The sequence below is a fragment of the Euprymna scolopes genome, chromosome 34, assembly GCF_053919585.1.
Source record: "Euprymna scolopes isolate OS-2025 chromosome 34, ASM5391958v1, whole genome shotgun sequence".
NCBI classification, from domain to species: domain Eukaryota; kingdom Metazoa; phylum Mollusca; class Cephalopoda; order Sepiida; family Sepiolidae; genus Euprymna; species Euprymna scolopes.
The window spans coordinates 2,456,443-2,473,942 of record NC_136515.1 but is presented as its reverse complement, the minus strand read 5'-3'; the positions used below and the strand labels follow the sequence as shown (position 1 = coordinate 2,473,942).

At 35.6% G+C, this 17,500-nt stretch overlaps 1 protein-coding gene across 5 annotated transcripts in view; it reads left to right on the top strand.

The window, feature by feature from the left end:
- Positions 1-17,099, top strand: part of LOC145259083 (uncharacterized) — a 202,858-nt gene extending 185,759 nt beyond the window's left edge. For 4 of the 5 annotated variants that reach the window (XM_080116719.1, XM_080116723.1, XM_080116722.1 and 1 more), the window contains 6 exons: positions 996-1,145; positions 2,904-2,963; positions 3,197-3,226; positions 8,885-8,954; positions 13,676-13,727; positions 15,297-17,099. In XM_080116719.1, coding sequence (XP_079972845.1) covers positions 996-1,145; positions 2,904-2,963; positions 3,197-3,226; positions 8,885-8,954; positions 13,676-13,727; positions 15,297-15,380 — 446 coding nt within the window. In that variant the 3' untranslated portion in view covers positions 15,381-17,099. Of the gene's footprint in view, positions 1-995; positions 1,146-2,903; positions 2,964-3,196; positions 3,227-8,884; positions 8,955-13,675; positions 13,886-15,296 lie in introns of those variants that run through there. The other variant, XM_080116721.1, reaches the window with a different exon arrangement.
- The last annotated feature ends 401 nt before the right edge of the window (positions 17,100-17,500 follow it).

Genomic DNA, 17,500 nt, shown 5'->3' with positions numbered 1-17,500 from the left:
TCAATTCAAATGATGTCCTGCCTGGCACAGGCATTTATAGTTATGGCTCTCCATCTATCTATCTCTCTCCCTCGAGGCATTCATGAATTCATTGTTGCTCATCATTTTTGATGTTGCCCAGGTGTTCAGACTGTCAGCGTATGTTTCTTGCTGTCGTCCTCAACTTCCTCTACCCACGATCTGTAATTGTGTGTAGAAGTATTGTACGATGGATGCTAATCAAGAAAATACCAACTTTGTGGGTGTTTGTTATGTAGTTTTGGACTTCTAGCTCGATATACGCACATTCATGCCCAGTTTTACTACCATGGTGCTACTATTGATGTTGTATTCAATTCAATATTCTTCGTTATCACGATGGCGGTTAGGATGGATGGAGATGAGGGTGGCGTTTTCCGGGAGCGTGTGTTTCTCTCGAGATTTGGCTTCAATCTGTCTCTTTCGACCCGAGTATGCGCTCTTATACTTAGGTCACGGGGTGGGTCTGACGATTCACAGAACCAATCAAGGCCAGACACGTTTCTGGGGAATCCCCAGATACATTTTGCGTGCGTGCAGTTCAGCAATTCGTTTGCAGTTTCGTAAATCTGGGACCAAAAAATGAAATCCTTTTCACATATATGCACGGTACAATCACGTTTACACACTGGTGCTTGCCAGATCACTGAAGTTAAGCAATGATGAGCCTGGTCAATAAAAGATGGGTGACCGTTTGGGAAGGCTAAGCGCCATATGTAAAGCATGAAGATGGATGGACGCTGTCAGGCTATTCTTGATAAAGACACGCTGCATGAAATAATACAGTTCCCCTCACGACCCCGGAAAGTTAAGGGACTCATAAAAAAATGGTCGTTAGATTTAAAAATAAAATCTGAATTTAAAGCAATAAACGTTGTACATTTTCTTTTATCTCCACATAAATGGTTATGATGGGCTATAGTTATCTCCCTTTAGTAAAATATTATCAGTAAACGTTTTTACCTTTCGAATTGCAGGTTCTCTGGTAAATGTGTCCATTTCTCGCACAAAGGTTGAACTGAAGAATCTGCAACGCAACCAATTCTATTACATCTGTATTAGAATCGTCACAGTTGTTGGACCAACGCCATTTTCAAAACCTTACCTAAAAAAAACCTCCATTCTTTGTACGTAAAACAAACATATTATTTCTATTGTTCTCAAATATATATATATATATATATATATATATATATATATATATATATATATATATATATATATAATCAATACGAAAAATATATAAATGTTTATATCTTTTCTGTATTTATTTCCCATGTGTTGACGTGTAGGAATACAAAAAGTCTTTTAAAAATCAAGAATGTTTTTTTTTCAAAGACATATAATTTTGACCAATCCTTCAGCCTTACTCAGTGTGAATGATGGAAATGTGAGTGTAAGGCGGGCAGGGTTAACAGCAGGAGGTTAAGATCTATATGAATATGACCCTTCCAACATTTTTGACTTGGAATGGTCAGCAACTTGTGTGGCCTTTATTCAAAACTAAGTCTTTCATAAAACTTGGAATTGGACACCCACGCATCCCACGAACACACTCGCATATGTGAACATACATGCATATACATCCGCACACTACCACACATGCTTCTACATGTACCCATACACACACAGGATACGTACACACACGTTTATATATATATATATATATATATATATATATATATATATATATATATATATATATATCTCATCAGAAGAGTAGGGAAGGTGCATAGCTTGTTGTCCTATTGTATAAGCTCCAATAATTATTGTTGAGCTTGGCATTATCCGGATAAGTCTCCTTTGTGGAATTGAACTTTCTCTTTTCCTTTGAAATTTTAAATTAAGCTATATATATATATATATATATATATATATATATATATATATATATATATATATATATAAATGCAACTTTGTCTGTCTGTGTGTATGTGTGTGTGTGTGTGTGTGTGTGCGTTTGTTTCTTATAGACTCCGACACAGCTGACCAGGTTTTCTTTAAAATTTACAGAACTTTAATGTATGAGTCTGGGAGTGATCTTAGTTAAGTTTTGTCTCAAAATACCCCAATAATTACTGATGATCGATAATCGAAACCGTTATTTTAATTAATCTATCATCGGTAAAGGCATTTTTTCCATGTCGTTGCTTAGCAACAATGATAGAACAACGGGCCCTGAAAATTCTACTGTGAGTAAGTCGATAACGTGTTTTTTTTTTTAGCATGACGTGATCTGTAGGTTCAAACTGTGCATGTAAATTTCTTAAAAATTGTTTACATAATCTGCAAATTAATAATAAACATTTGCAAGTAATTTAAACATCTTTAAACTGCCAATTACGGAATATAATGCAATAAAAAAAGACTTAACAATAGTTTAAATCGTAAAAAACTAAAGCAGATACATAAAAAAAAGTAAGTGCTATTGTGTTTGGTTACAGTTACAGTGAGAAATAAAATATACCGGTTAAATGGTTTTTAATTTTTTCTTTTTTTCTTAACTAATCGGTTAATTATGAGATTTCATTTTTATTGTTTTTGGTAATCGTTACTTTAATAGTTAAATTTAATTAAATTTAAATTTAATAGTTAAATTGTACAATTTTTGATTATGTTCCGTTTATAAAAAAAAATTAAAAAAAAACAAGATGTTATTATGTGTCGGGAGTTATGTAGTTTATTTTTATTAACACGGTTTCAACGCCTGGGCAAGCTGATCCAAGTAATTTTAACGTCTTTAAACTGTCAATTACAGAATGTATAAAAGACCGTAAAATACTTTTAACCGTTAACATATTTGTTTTGATTTTGCTTGAAAATGATTCTAACTTCCAATGAAAATACAAATGTGTGCGTACATAATTTTGTTATTTTTTTTCTAGCGACAAAAAGAGTACAGTTTCCACCAAGTCTTTACTCTGCAAATACCACAACGCCACAGCGTAAGTATTTGTCATTTTGCTGGAATTAAGTGAAGCTTAAGTTTTAGGATTCATGCATTTCTATGTATAAGATTTACTCCTAAACTAATTAACTGATCATGATTTTTTTTTTTTTGGAACACAACTGTTAGGTGTAAATATTCGTAATGTAGGTTATATTTAATTTATACATCTTATCTTTTGTTTGTAAATTTGCAAAGTAATATGCACACATATATATATTGTTTTCCCAGGAACACATCCGAGTACCATGAAGAAGAAAGGTGAGTTACTTTTATCTTATATATAAAACACATTTTGTCTGTATGTGTTCCTTCCCTATGAACTCTTCAATGGCTGGGCCAATTTTTAAAAATTTCCCACAAATATACTTTATGTATCTGGAAGTGTTCTTATATAACTTTTATGTTTGATTGCCTCTGATAAGTGTCGAAAATCGATGATCGAAAAAATCCAATTAAAGAAGGAACAGTATGATTTGGACCAAAGTTAACACCTTTATACAGCCTAACATCACATGTGCATTTGGGAAGTTTTATCACAGAAGAAGCAGAAGGGCCTGGCATATAAAATCAACAGTAGATTCTTTGATATGACAGGGGCGCGTTAGAAATGAATGTTTTTATTCAGAACACTATTGAACAATGATACTTGACTTTCAAGCCATTATATATAAAATAGTTTTAAAAAATCAACAGTAGGTTCTTTACAATGCAATGTAGACTACAATGTATTGTGTACTAAGTCACTGTGTGTGGGGGGCATATGAAACTTCCTTCTTATGCACCACGGTGGATTCCCGACTAGAGTAGGCAATCAACCAACTTGATTGAAAAATAATAATAGATAAATAAATAATTTGAAAACTATAAACAAATGAACGGATAAGAAAAGCAATGAATAGAATAAAAAATAAATAAATGAATAAATAAATAAAACTTTTCAATAGGAAAATGAAGTCGCCACTGGAAAAGAAAAATCAACCATAGAAACATAAGATAGGGAAGTAGCGACGATAAAAGTATAATATTACTTCAGATCAAAGCGAAAACTCAGACCAATAAACAACCGCCAAGTTAAAAGATACTAACACCTCACTGCAACAGCTTAACCACACAAAATCGTACTTCCCCCTCCTCTCTCACTCCTGCTGCCTTCCTTCACCACACCTCCCTCCAAAACCCTTACTGCTCACCTTTACAAAGTATACATCCCATTTTCTTCCAGAACTTAAACTGTAACCCCTCCAGTGCAGCTCAGCTCAGGTGCATAGACTCGTGATTGAAATGCACCCATAGCCGATACCTGTGGCGTTACCCGTGGTTTCGTCTAGTGGTCGAATTCGTCTTCGCCGTCGTCGTCGCTCGCCCTCCGGTTCTGTTTCAAATCAGCTTCCAACCGTCACCTGGGCTATCGGAGAAATATATTGCATTCACAATGGTGTTCCAATCAAAGAAAATAAAGTCAAAACTTAATTGGTTTTTCTTAACATAGAATTGATTATTGTCTTCGACTTTACAAATAATAGTTACACACTGGCCTAGTCATGCAACTTAGGGGGCTAGCAGTTTTGTTTCTTTTACTAAGTTCTCCGTTCTTCATCTACCGTCAGTCCACGGAAAGGGATCAGCGAAAAAAAAGACCCCAATTAGCCAAGTTTCTTGTTTTTATCAAATCAGTAATTCCTCCTTCCACCTTTTTGGAGTCACTCTTTCTCTCTTTCCTCTCCCTCTCTTCTTTTATCCTATTAATTTGTACTCCCTTTCCTTTTTCTTTTGAATTTCCTCCCTCTCTCTGTTTCCCTGATTTCTACTCCTCCTTTCGGATTTATCTATCCCCATTTTTAACCCTCATTGCACTGAGGTGTTCCTTATCATGTAATTAGGAGCTATTAGTCACCTCCAGGTCGAACAATGCCTGGCGGCGACCCCTCACCCCCGATTCCCACCCCAAGCTGTCAGCTTAAGAATCTCTGCATTTCTTCATATCGCTCAACAGAGGTTTTAAAAACAACCTTTTCGTTGTTAACGGATATACAATAGCAATAAGATAAGAACAATTATTTGTTTTTTTTTCTTTCTGACAAAATCCCATAGACATTTCTGTTTAAAACAAAATCAAACCATCATCATCATCATTAGAATTCAGCCGTGCGAATTCCTCTGAATTCGTGTCGACTAGCAAGGTCACTCGGCATCGCTCGGTCCACATCATGTCACAAAACCACACTCTAATATCTTGTAAAAACTAATGTAACTTTGACTTCTGTTTCAATATGGATTCCTTTTTGGTCTGATGAAGTGTTATACTTGAATTAGGATTCCACTGAAACATGTATGCACATGTGTAACCAAATAATGTTTGTATAATAAACATACTATATGTGTGTGTGTGTGTGTGTGTGTGTGTGTGTGTGTGTGTGTGTGTGTAGCCTGTCAAGAGGAAAAAACCGAGGCAGCAAAACTGAAGCTGGCCTACCAGAACATTATATAAATGCAGGCAAATTCGAGGATATTTTATTGGTTTGAAAATATAGGCTCTTTTTTTTTTACGAATTGTTATAAAATTCTGACCATAGAATAGTACTATAATCTTCAAATAGCCTGCAAATTTTGATGTAGTTTCGCCTCATAGAACCAATATTCAATTTGGCTACCAGTATAGATATATCCATATATATGGCAATTTTACAGGTTCTAAATCTCAGCGACTATGGACCAGAATTTAACAAATGGAGGCTCGTTGGAAAGGTAATGACCTGAATTGTGTAGTGGGCTATGTAACATTTGCCCTTAAGGTCGCACATTAACAGGAACATCCATCATCCAGAGCCTATTTTTGGCACTTTTTTACAATCATAGTCATTTGTTTTCCTAGTTTTGCATATGAATTACAAAATATCTAATATTTTCCCCAAAACCTCTGGCCTTGATGGAGGGGAAATAACAAGAAAGGGAGACTTGATTCCAAATATTTCTCATATGTTATATCTCTCCTCTTTGGTTTTCATACATAAAGTAAATTTCACAGATTATTTGGTACTGGAGATATTCATAATTGCACCTTATTTCCAAAAAGGAGAGTTAACAGAAGAGAAATATTTGGAATCAAGTCTCCCCTTGCTGTTATTTCAGATCATTTGAAACCATAGCAGCAAGTTTTAGTCTCCCCTCAATCAAGGCCACAGTTTTTGGCTGTGTCCTTGAATGGCTTGTGTCCTGATGGAACAAAAGCTCTCTCAGCAACAGGCACAAATCTCATTTATCTGGACAATTGGATCTTTATTCAGTTTCCACAGTCAAAGTCGCTTTCCTATTTCTGCATCATCCTTAGAAGGAGGGTGGGAATTTTACTATCAGTTGAGCTGCCTTCCTGCCCATCTTGTCACCCCTACAATAAGTCTTTCATCTTCTTAGAATCAGAGACAGACTGACTGACTGTGATTCCCCAACTAACTGATTAGAAATACATGTACATCGTCTATTTATTTTAAGGTGTATGTGTGCGGTTGTAAAATCTCATTAATCAGTTTGCACTCAAAATGCACTGACCTGCCTCGTGGCCCCTGCTAGCATGCAGGTGCAATGCTTCGTCAGTGGAAATTAGTCTTAACCCTTTGACTTGTGTATACAGTCATGGGAATGTGTGTGCATGTCACATATTGGGAGATCTTCTCCTCTTCTTGGTCAGTGCCCCCTTGCAACGATTCATGCATGTTCCCAAAAACATGACTTGAATACTATTATATGTAAGACCAGTAAGACAATCAGAAAGTAGTTTAATCAGACTAGAATCAGAATGAAACCACTTTCTGATTGTCTTACTGGTCTTACTAACTGACTGTCTCTGACTAGAAACGCATGTGCATCATCTATTTATTTTAAGGTGTATGTGTAGGGTGGTAACATCCTGTTAACACAACTTGCAATCAACATGCACTGATCTGCCTCGTGACCCCTGCCAGCATGCAGGTGCAATGCATTCGTCCCAAGTCAACAGGTTTGAAGCCTTTTAGTCTTAACATTTCGACCCCTCTGCACTTAGCTTGAGCACAAGCAAGTTGGTTCCAGTTAGTACCAAGTTATCTGCATTATTGACACATGGCATAATGATCCTCAATGCACAGCTAACTCAGTCCATTTGCCTGGTATTTTCTGCTTATGTGCTAACGTTTCCTCTGCGAATTTAAGCCATCTAATAAATATAATTGCATATATTTTTAGTATGTAACAATAATTTTATTGGTCTCCCAACAAAAGGAGGGTGGGCCTGTAAATTCACCCTTGTCTGTTTGTCTGTTTGTCCATTCATCCGTCCGCACATTTCTCAATAACTACTGCTCGGAAATTTTTAAAATATTTTCACAAACATTAAACATGATATGAATAAAAAAGTAACAAAATGGATTTTCCGGGAAAACTCCAGTTTCTCCCCTAGGGGTGCCTTTTGTGTGTTAAAATGGCTAAAATTGACACTTTTATGCTTATTAAAAAAAAAATCGATGCCTTGGATTTTTATAAACCTTTCTGAAAAGTTGTAACTAACTGATTTCTATATAATTTTATTTGTCTATACTTTGCGATAACTCTTGGGTGTGCTAATAAAAACACTCCATTTTTGCGACTATTTTACCAAATTTGTCCAAAATTTTCTGTGTATGTCTATTTAGCAGTTTCGCATGGTGCTGAACTCAAATTTAAGTATGTTAAAGTCTTGGGGACTTTTGGGGCTACATTGGGGGGGGGCAAATGATGGACTTAGTCATTTCTTTTTGTGCATGGTGCAGAACTCAAATTTACATATGTTAAGGCTTAAAACTGCCCCGTTTGTTCATCTTCACTAGGATTTGACATCCCCTGGGAACTTTTGGGGCTAAATGCGGGGGGGGGGGGGGTTACAAATGCTGAACTTAGTCATTTCTTTATGTCACGTTCACTGTGCTGTCACGGGGGACCATGCATACTTCACTTGTTTATGTCTTTTAAAAATGTTCATATAAGCAGGTAAATTATTACAAATCCGATTATGTCTAACTAGCATTTCGGCCGGGCATTGCCCGGATATCTGGAGGTGTATGCTGAGCAAAAAAAAAAAAACCAGTCAATTTTTAAACTTTGACCCCTATTATGCCCCCTTAACATTTATTGTTTTGGGCTTAAATCAAGTTATTAAGTTAGATCCATGTCCAAGGAACCTATATCTAAAATTTCAAGTGTCTAGACCCAAAATTGTCGGAGAAGTTTGGTAGAGTTCTCAAAGGTCAAACCGTTTAACTTTGACCCCTTAGCAGCAAAATTTCTGTCCGAAAACCGATCACATAGATTTTCCCAAATCTCAGTACCCTGTATATCAAATTTCAAGTCTGTAGACTAAAAATTGACAGTTATATTGCGTAGGGAAATGTACACAGACAAACAGACACGTTCACTTTTATAGATATACTAGCATTTCAGCCCGGCGTTGCCCGGGTGTTTGGAGGTGTATGTTGAGCAAAAAAAAAAATAGCGGTCAATTTTTTTTAACTTTGACCCCTATTATGACCCCTTAAAATTTATTGTTTCGGGCTCAAATCACTTTATTAAGTTAGATCCAGGTTCAAGGAACCTATATCTAAAATTTCAAGTGTCTAGACCCAAAATTGTCGGAGGAGTTTGGTAGAGTTCTTAAAGGTCAAATCGTTGAAATTTGACCCCTTAACAGCCAAATTTCTGGCTGACACCCGTCACATCGATTTTCCCAAATCTCAGTACCCGGTATTTCAAATTTCGAGTCTATAGAGTAAAAATTGACAGAGTTATTGCGTAGGGAAATGTACACAGACAGACAGACAGACAGACACGTTCACTTTTATAGATATATAGATAGATTAGACTTGCCAATTATTTAATAAAACTAAAAAAAAATGTTTATTTCTTTTTCAGGAGTCTCTAAAGTTATCATGATTATGATTTATATTGTTGCCATAGCAACTTTCATGATGATCCTTTTTTGGTAAGTAATTCTACGGATTTATTTTTATCTGAAGACTGTTTTGTCAGTTAGCCTTGTAACACCTTCTTTTCCTGCTGGATTTTTTTTTTTTTTTTTACAAAGGCATCACCACATTATCAAGGCCCAGAGGCCACTCAAGGATAAGGGTTAAAGAGTGTACAGTAGAAGTTGGTCAATATAGTAATCATTAGTAATGAAAATTTGGTAAATTTAATAACTTATATGGAACGGCTCATCAAGAACTTATTTACTTTAGACTTGAAGACAACCATATTGTAGTCAGCCGGAAAGCAGGAAAACGGAAGACAATTCCACAGGCGTGCAGTTCTAAGAAAGAAGCTTTGTTCATGGAATCTACGTTTAGGTTTAGGCACAGATAAAGAGTGGGGGAAATTATTGATAGTGTTTACAGCTAGACGAGTGTTTCTTGTGAAAGTTTGAAGTCAAACACTGTTGGTGTCTTTCTTTCAGGGTTTATTTGTCTTTAAGTAATTCTACCTTCTCTCATTTTGTAATTTTGATTAGCTCCATACATCAAGTAGATCCATGCATTTTCTGGAACAACTTCTCATACAGAAAGTTGTCAAGATGCTTGAAAAGTGGTAGTCGGTAGGTGACAGGGCTGGGGAGTATGGTGAATGAGGCAGAGTTTTGTAGCCCAATTCGTTTAACTTCTGTACAGTCGGTATAGCAATGTGCGGTCAGGTATTGTCGTGGAGGAGAATTAGGCCTCTTCTGTTGACTAATGCTGGGTGTTGTTGTCGAAGTTTCTGATGCATTTCATCCATTTGTTCACAGTACTTCTCTGCATTCAAAAAATTATAATGGATGAGACCGGTTGCAGATCACCAAACAGTCACTATAGCCTTTTTTTATGCAACTTTGGCTTCAGGAAGTGTTGTGGAGCTTCGTCGGCATCTAACCACTGAGCTTAACATCTCCGGTTGTAAAGAACCCACTTTTTATTGCAAGTCACAACCCAGTTGAGAAAAGGGTCGTTCTTGTTATATAAAAGAATTGAAGACGACACTTCATAACAGCGTTTCTTTTGGTTGTCATTAGTAAGTTTTTTTGTCTTTCCAATTTCTCTCAAATTTTTTTTTTTTACACAGTGATCACCACTTATCAAGGCCCGGAAGCCACTCAGGGATAAGGGTTATTGCAAGTACATTACGTTAGTGTGGAGATTTGATGAAGTGTTTACTTAAGGGGGTGGTTCATTAGGAATTTGTTAACATTGGACTTGAAGACATCCAAGTTGTAGTCCGGTGGGAAGCAGGCAGACGGAACAGAGTTCCACAGGCGTGCAGTTCTAAGAAAGAAGCTTTGTTCATGGAATCCGCGTTTTGATTTAGGCACAGATAAAGAGTGGGGGAAATTTTTCACGGTGGATTCAGCTAGTCGGGTGTTTTTCGTGAAAGATTGGTGAGGGGGGACCAGAGATTGGAGTTCAGATGAGCACCTACCATGGAAATAACGATAAAACAAGGATAGGCTCGCAACGTCTCTTCTGTGGGAGAGAGGTTGCAGGGTAGATAAAAGGGCATCCCCCACTAAGCCACGAAGTCTATTTTGTACTCTGTCAAGGCAGGACAGGCTGTTTTTAGCAGCTCCTGCCCATATGTGGCAGCAGTATCCACCCTTGGACGTACTTGGCTTTTATATAGAAAAAGAATTGCATCAGCACTGAGATATCTTCGATAACTCCACTACGCTCATCATCTTCAATACTCTCGTCACCACCACAAAATTTCTTAAACCACCATTCTGCTGTGCGTTCAGTAGTGGTTTGTAGGCAAGACACTTCTGGATATCACATTTAGTCTTTTCTTTTTTTCTGCTTTTTTTTTTTTTGCTAACAAATTCATGTTTTTTTTTTTGTTTTTTTTTACATAGGCGTCACACAGTTGTTATTATTATTAGTTATTATTATTATTATTATTAGTTATTATTATTATTAGTTATTATCATCTATTATTAGATGTTATTAAACATGTCTTCATGACTGAAAAGTTTTTTGTTCCAAATATGATTGGATTATAGAAAAAATGGTGAATTTTATTAACGATGCCACGGGTGATTCCATAAGGGAACAGCGAGGATACTAAAAAGAGCTCTCGGTTGGTTTCAATAAAAAAGCGGGGCAATGTTGGCAGCTGGTTTGGCTGCCCCATACCCGGCATTACAATCTTCAAAGGAAGAAAAAAAAAAAAAAAAAAAAAAAAGGTGATCACCTTGTATTATATATGTATGTTGTATGCGTGCATGTATGTGTGTATGCATGTATGTCCTGCTCCTTGAGAGGTAGCCTTCACCACAGTTTACGGAGCCCTCTCCACTCATCATGCACTCGTTGCCATCTCTTCCTACAATATAGATCGGCTTTCTGGAATTTTCCAGGTGGTGGCAGTACAATTTTTGAATTGATTGTCAATAAATGATTTGGTGTGAGTGGTTCCATGTTTAGGGGATCTTTTAAGCCATCCACTGTTAATGGTCGACAGTTTATGATGGCTATTGTTTTGCATGGGGAAGTTCTTAAGGACCCATCATCTAGACTAGCTCCAAAAGCATGCATAAGGGAGGAAAGTATTTTTCTGACAGTTCTGATTTGTCGCTTCCAAGCATCTCCCATTTGGCTCGCTGTAGGCGTGTTTGTTTTAAAGGTAATATAGTCGAATCCTAATTTTGTCATCTTTTTAGAGTTCACGATTTGCTCCAATAAAATTTGTACTTCGGTCGGATCTCAATTGTCTAATTGTGCCACGAATGGACACGAATCTTCGTAATGCATTGGTAAATGAATTTGCATCAAATGACGTAGCACTTTCCAGATGGATTGCTCAGGAAGACATACATGCGAAAAGAACGCTATATCACCGTAACTCAAGTTCTTGATGGACCGTCCCCCTGAGTAATCCAATCTACAAAATTTCTACTACTTACGTTTATTATGCTATAATCACATTGACTAATGTATACCCATTAACCCTTATCCTCGAGTGGCCTCCGGGCCTTGATAAGTGGTGGTTCCTGTGTAAAAAGAAAAAAAGAAAACTCCTTTCTCCCTTTCTTAATGAAAAACGACCCCCCCCCCAAAAAAAAAAAAAATCAACCCCACTATAAGTGAAGGGTGGCTCAGGTTGAATTCTATCTGCTGGTAAATCACTAATTTTTTGCATTTGTGTTTGACCTCTGACTTTGCGACCCATTTTGAAACAAAGATGTAGACAGCTGAACTACAGCCGAGAATCCATAACCCACATTGTCTCATTTGCAGTCATAGTACGACCTTGATGTTTAACTTTCTCATGAAAATGTGAGACGATGAGTTCCGTTATATGAGATTTTCTGGGAAGTATTATCGGATGTTTTACATCTTCACAGAAATGCCCTTTGTTTAAAAAGCCACCGACACGAATAATACCATTCTGGTCAACAAAAGGGATCGAAACGGTACAGATGTGCAGCTCAGCTGATAAGCATATTCTTATTTATACCTTTTTTTTTTTTTTACATGGAGTTCATCACTTATCAAGGCTCAATGGCCACTCGAGGATAAGGGTTATTGTGCATACAGTAATCGGTGGGATAGTGTAGCAATAGTATTGGAGAATTGATAAGGTGTCATTACTTAGGAGGGCGGTTCATCAGGTATTTGTTTGTGTTGGACTTGAAGACATTCAGGTTGAAGTCGGGAGGGAAACAGGCAAGCGGAACAGAGTTCCACAGGCGTGCAGTTCTAAGAAAGAAGCTTTGTTCATGGAATCTACGTTTTGATTTAGGCACAGATAAAGAGTGGGGAAAATTATTGACGGTGGTTTCAGCTAGTCAGGTGTTTTTTGAAAAGATTGGCGAGGGGGGGGGGACCAGAGAATGGAGCTCAAACGAGCACTTGCCATGGAAATAACGATAGAACAAAGACAGGCTCTCTACGTCTCTTCTGTGGGAAAGAGGTTGCAGGGTAGAGAAAAGGACATTCCCCACTAAGCCACGAAGTCTATTTTGTACTCTGACAAGGCAGGAAAGCAGCTCCCGCCAAGATGTGGTAGCAGTACTCCATCTTTGGACGTACTTGGCTCTTATATAGATAGAGAATTGCATCAGTAGTGAGATATCTTCTGGAGCGGTAGAAGGATCCCACCATTTTCCCAGCGACCTTGGGCACAGACTTGATGTATGTGTTCCATTTAAGATCAGGAGTAAAAGTCAAGCCCAAGAAGCTTATCAAAACATGGGGCCTCCCCTAGACGATAGCCATTCATTTCAATTGATGCCAGATGGGGATCAGAGCGTTTATGATGTAGAGATAGGAGCTTGGTCTTAGATGCATTAAAGGTAACCAGCCACCTCTTTCCCCACTGTACCACACGCTCAAGATCAGAGGAGAGAGAAGCAGAGAGAACATCATCATTTACGGCCTTTGATGTGTTGCCATAGATGATCGTGTCATCAGCATAGATGTCAACGAAAGATTTTAGTATGTGTTTTAGGAGATCATTGATGTAGATCAGGAAGAGAGTTGGGCCCAGTATGGACTCCTGAGGGACTTATGTGTGCATGTATGTTTGTATGTGTATATGTGTGCATGTATGTTTGTATGTGTACATGTATATTTGTATGTGTGTATGTGTGCATGTATGTTTGTATGTGTATATGTGTGCATGCACGTATGTCTAAAATCTCTTAATATCGTAATTTTTCTTTCTATCTTTTCATAGGTTCACGTGGAAGCAATGCTGTTTTAAAGTTGAAATATTCACTCCAAAAATAGTAAGTCGTGTTTATTGTTAAGTTAGAAAAAAAACATTTCATCCAAGGCATGAAAATTGTGAAACAAAATGTTTTTACTATAGGCTTTAAAAATAAAGGTACAAGATTCAATTTGAAATTTATTTATCTTCAAAGGGCACTTTTATAAATTCTACAAAGTAAGCTATAAAAATTTAATTTAAATTGAATCAAAAAATTACCTTGGATTTGTTTTATGTAATATATATTCTGTTGCACTTTTAAAAAAAAAATCATTAAAAATTTTATATCATTAATTGCTAGATGAAAGATAGTGTTTTTAAATTGCAACAAAATGTACGTTACATAAAATAAATCCAAGGTAATTTTTTGATTCAATTTAAATTAAATTTTTATACCTTTTTTTATAACAAATAAATAAAATAAATAAAATAATAAATAAATATATGAAATAAATAAAATAATAAATAAATAAATATATAAAATAAATAAAATAATAAACAAATAGATATATAAAATAAATAAAATAATAAATAAATAAATATATAAAATAAATAAAATAATAAATAAATAAATATATGAAATAAATAAAATAATAAATAAATAAATAAATAAAATAAATAAATAAAATAATAAAGAAATATATAAAATAAATAAAATAATAAATAAATAAATAAAATAAATAAAATAATAATAAATAAATAAAATAATAAAATAATAAATAAATAAATATATAAAATAAATAAAATAATAAATAAATAAATATATAAAATAAATAAAATAATAAATAAATATATAAAATAAATAAAATAATAAATAAATAAATATATAAAATAAATAAAATAATAAATAAATATATAAAATAATAAATAAATAAATATATGAAATAAATAAAATAATAAATAAATAAAATAAATAAAATAATAAAATAAATAAAATAATAAATAAATAAATAAAATAAATAAAATAATAAATAAATAAATATATGAAATAAATAAAATAAATAAAATAATAAATAAATAAATATATGAAATAAATACAATAAACAAAAGTTCAGCTATAATTCGTCACTGCCAATTTTCTCTCTCAACTTCCAGCACACGTTCTCCTCCTTACCTCTGCCAACAGACATTTTATTAAAAACTGATTCCATTTCATTTGCATATGTGTGCAGTGGGAAGTGTAATCTCGTGTGATTCCATGAGACTACACCTTATAAATCCACGGCCACCATCTTTAATCTCTCTCTCTCTCCCAGATCCCACTTGAAGATAAGTCGTATAGCCACATAATGCACACACACGTGGGCGCTTTCTTCTTTACTTATTACATTCAACTCTACAATTTGACAATTTTGCTGTGAAATGTATACAACATTGCATAGTTCATTGAGTGATAGCTCTAGATTAAAATCTTGAACATCCGAGCTTGTTGATGATATAATCAAAGTCCAATAGAGACCAACCACCTATAGACCTTAATATTTCCAAAAAAAAATGAGAAAAGAAAAAGAAATACAATTTACAAAATCTTCTTTGATTATGGTGCATCTTTATTTTGATATTTTTTCCTTTTATCTCTTTTTTTCAGATTAAATACGAATATGAAGAATGTTCGGTTAATGATGGAACATCGAATGAACTCAATGCAACCAAATATAAGGACGTCAAATGAATGACCACGTCTTAATTTGAAGGCAGAATTCTTTCAACATTGTCACATAAGAATCTCACAAGAAACGGTTTTATATATAAAAAAAGAAGGAAACTTTGACGACAACAGTTGAAATCAGTTTCTTCAAATCATTCGAGATAACAGTTGGCTCATCTAACGCTTCTTGAGTTTGTGCTCTTCAAGTTTGCAGAAGATGAGTTTTCTGATGGGCTGTAAGGAAAACCGTAACTTACTTGGCAAACATGTGTGTGTGCTTCAATGGGTCGGTGATGTAAAAAAAAAAATAGAAAGAAAGTCATAAATGGTGACACCCAGTTGATGCAGACTGTTGTCATTTCTATGCAATCCAGAATGAACTACAGAAGACATGTACACCAAAAACAAACAGGCTACTCTTTGATCTTGTAGTATGGCCCTCAATAGGGCTAGTTACCACTGATGGAGAATGGGCATTGTTTTTGGATGTATGGGCCCCAATACAAATATATATGCAGATTGGAAGACCCAGCTGCAATCCAGAATAAACTACGGGTAATATGTGCATTGGAAACAAGCAGGCCACTCTTTGAACTTGCAGTGCTAAAAAGGCTCAACTCTGGCACAGAGGCGTACGTTCTATGTGAGATACGACTGGTGGCTGTGAGAAGATTACACAAAGAAGCCCACCGACAGAAATTCCACTTCATGAAAACAGAACAAGGATGAATTATTGAGGTTATGAGGCCAAGTCAAATTTTGTGAATTTTAAATTCAATGTCCGAACAAACAAACTTGGACTGAGAAATACCGAACACCAAAGGAGAGTACTGGTGGAGACAGCTTTGCTTACTACATTGGAGCAGAAATTTTATGGTTGGTCTGCCTGGAGGTAACAAACAAGTCAACTCTCCACTTTAACGATGCCGGGTAGAGGTTATGGAATCCGTTCACTCTTCACATCAAGGTGTGAATATTATGCTGACGAATGCAAGACAGCGATTGTTCTTGCCAGGTTTGGATGCTATCATCAGCAAACCAGATCCCAGTTTTGCACTTACAAGAACATTGCAACATCTCAGCCCATGGAACTCTTGATGTCATTAGCAGACCTGGAAAAGCAATGGTTGATTTTGTCGATATACAGGGTAGGAATTTTATGGTGTGTGCTGATTGATATACTCGATAAGTGGAAGTGGTTCTAATAACATCAAGGAGGGACAAAACTGTATGTGATACCTTAAGAACTTGGTTCTGTATTTATGGTGCATCTGAAGAAATTGCTTCAGATGAACGGCCACTGCTTGAGTCCCAGGAGTACGACCACCATTTGAGTCCCAGAAATACAACCACCGTTTGAGTGCCAGGAGTATCTCATCAGTCTATTACTCTCAAAGCAAGGATCGTTGATCAGGCTCCTTGGCCATTACTAGCCCATCACAACATGCCTGTCCAAGACTTTGACCTGCCCTCAGACGTAATGGGTTGAGTCTGAGCCGTAATGGGTTGAGTCATGAGCCGTAATGGGTTGAGTCATGAGCCGTAATGCTATAGGGTTGCGCCATGAACGATTACCTTCCTATCCTAAAGGAGAAATATCAAATGTGGAAACAATAAAAAAAAAAATAAGTGAACTGACAGAGTTGGCAGTGGCCAAGAGGTATATGTGCAACAAACAGTTCTACAACCAGCATTGCCCATAACATATATAAAGAAACTAAAAATACGAAAAAAAAAAAAAAACCAAGGGAGACAAACATTTCTTGAAACCACATCTTAACACTAACGCGATGATTATTAAATTTAATTTAAAATAAAAAATAACTATAGAAGAGAGGCTGTTTTTAAATATTCTACACTTTCACCTAACTATTTATTAAAAAATTGTGGTACACAGGAATTTTTTTACAATGCTTGAATTAATTACGTCATCATTTAGAAACTCATTCTTAGCATAGGGAAGGAAAATATTAATTACCGAATTGTATGCTCACATCAGATTTGTGGTCATTTCTTATTACAACTACGCAATTACTTTTATGAATACAGTTGTTACAAATTCAGTATATAAAAAGAAAAAAAAGCGAACTAGCAGAGTTAGCAATGGCCAAGAGGTATGTTTGGAACAAACGGTTCTACAATCA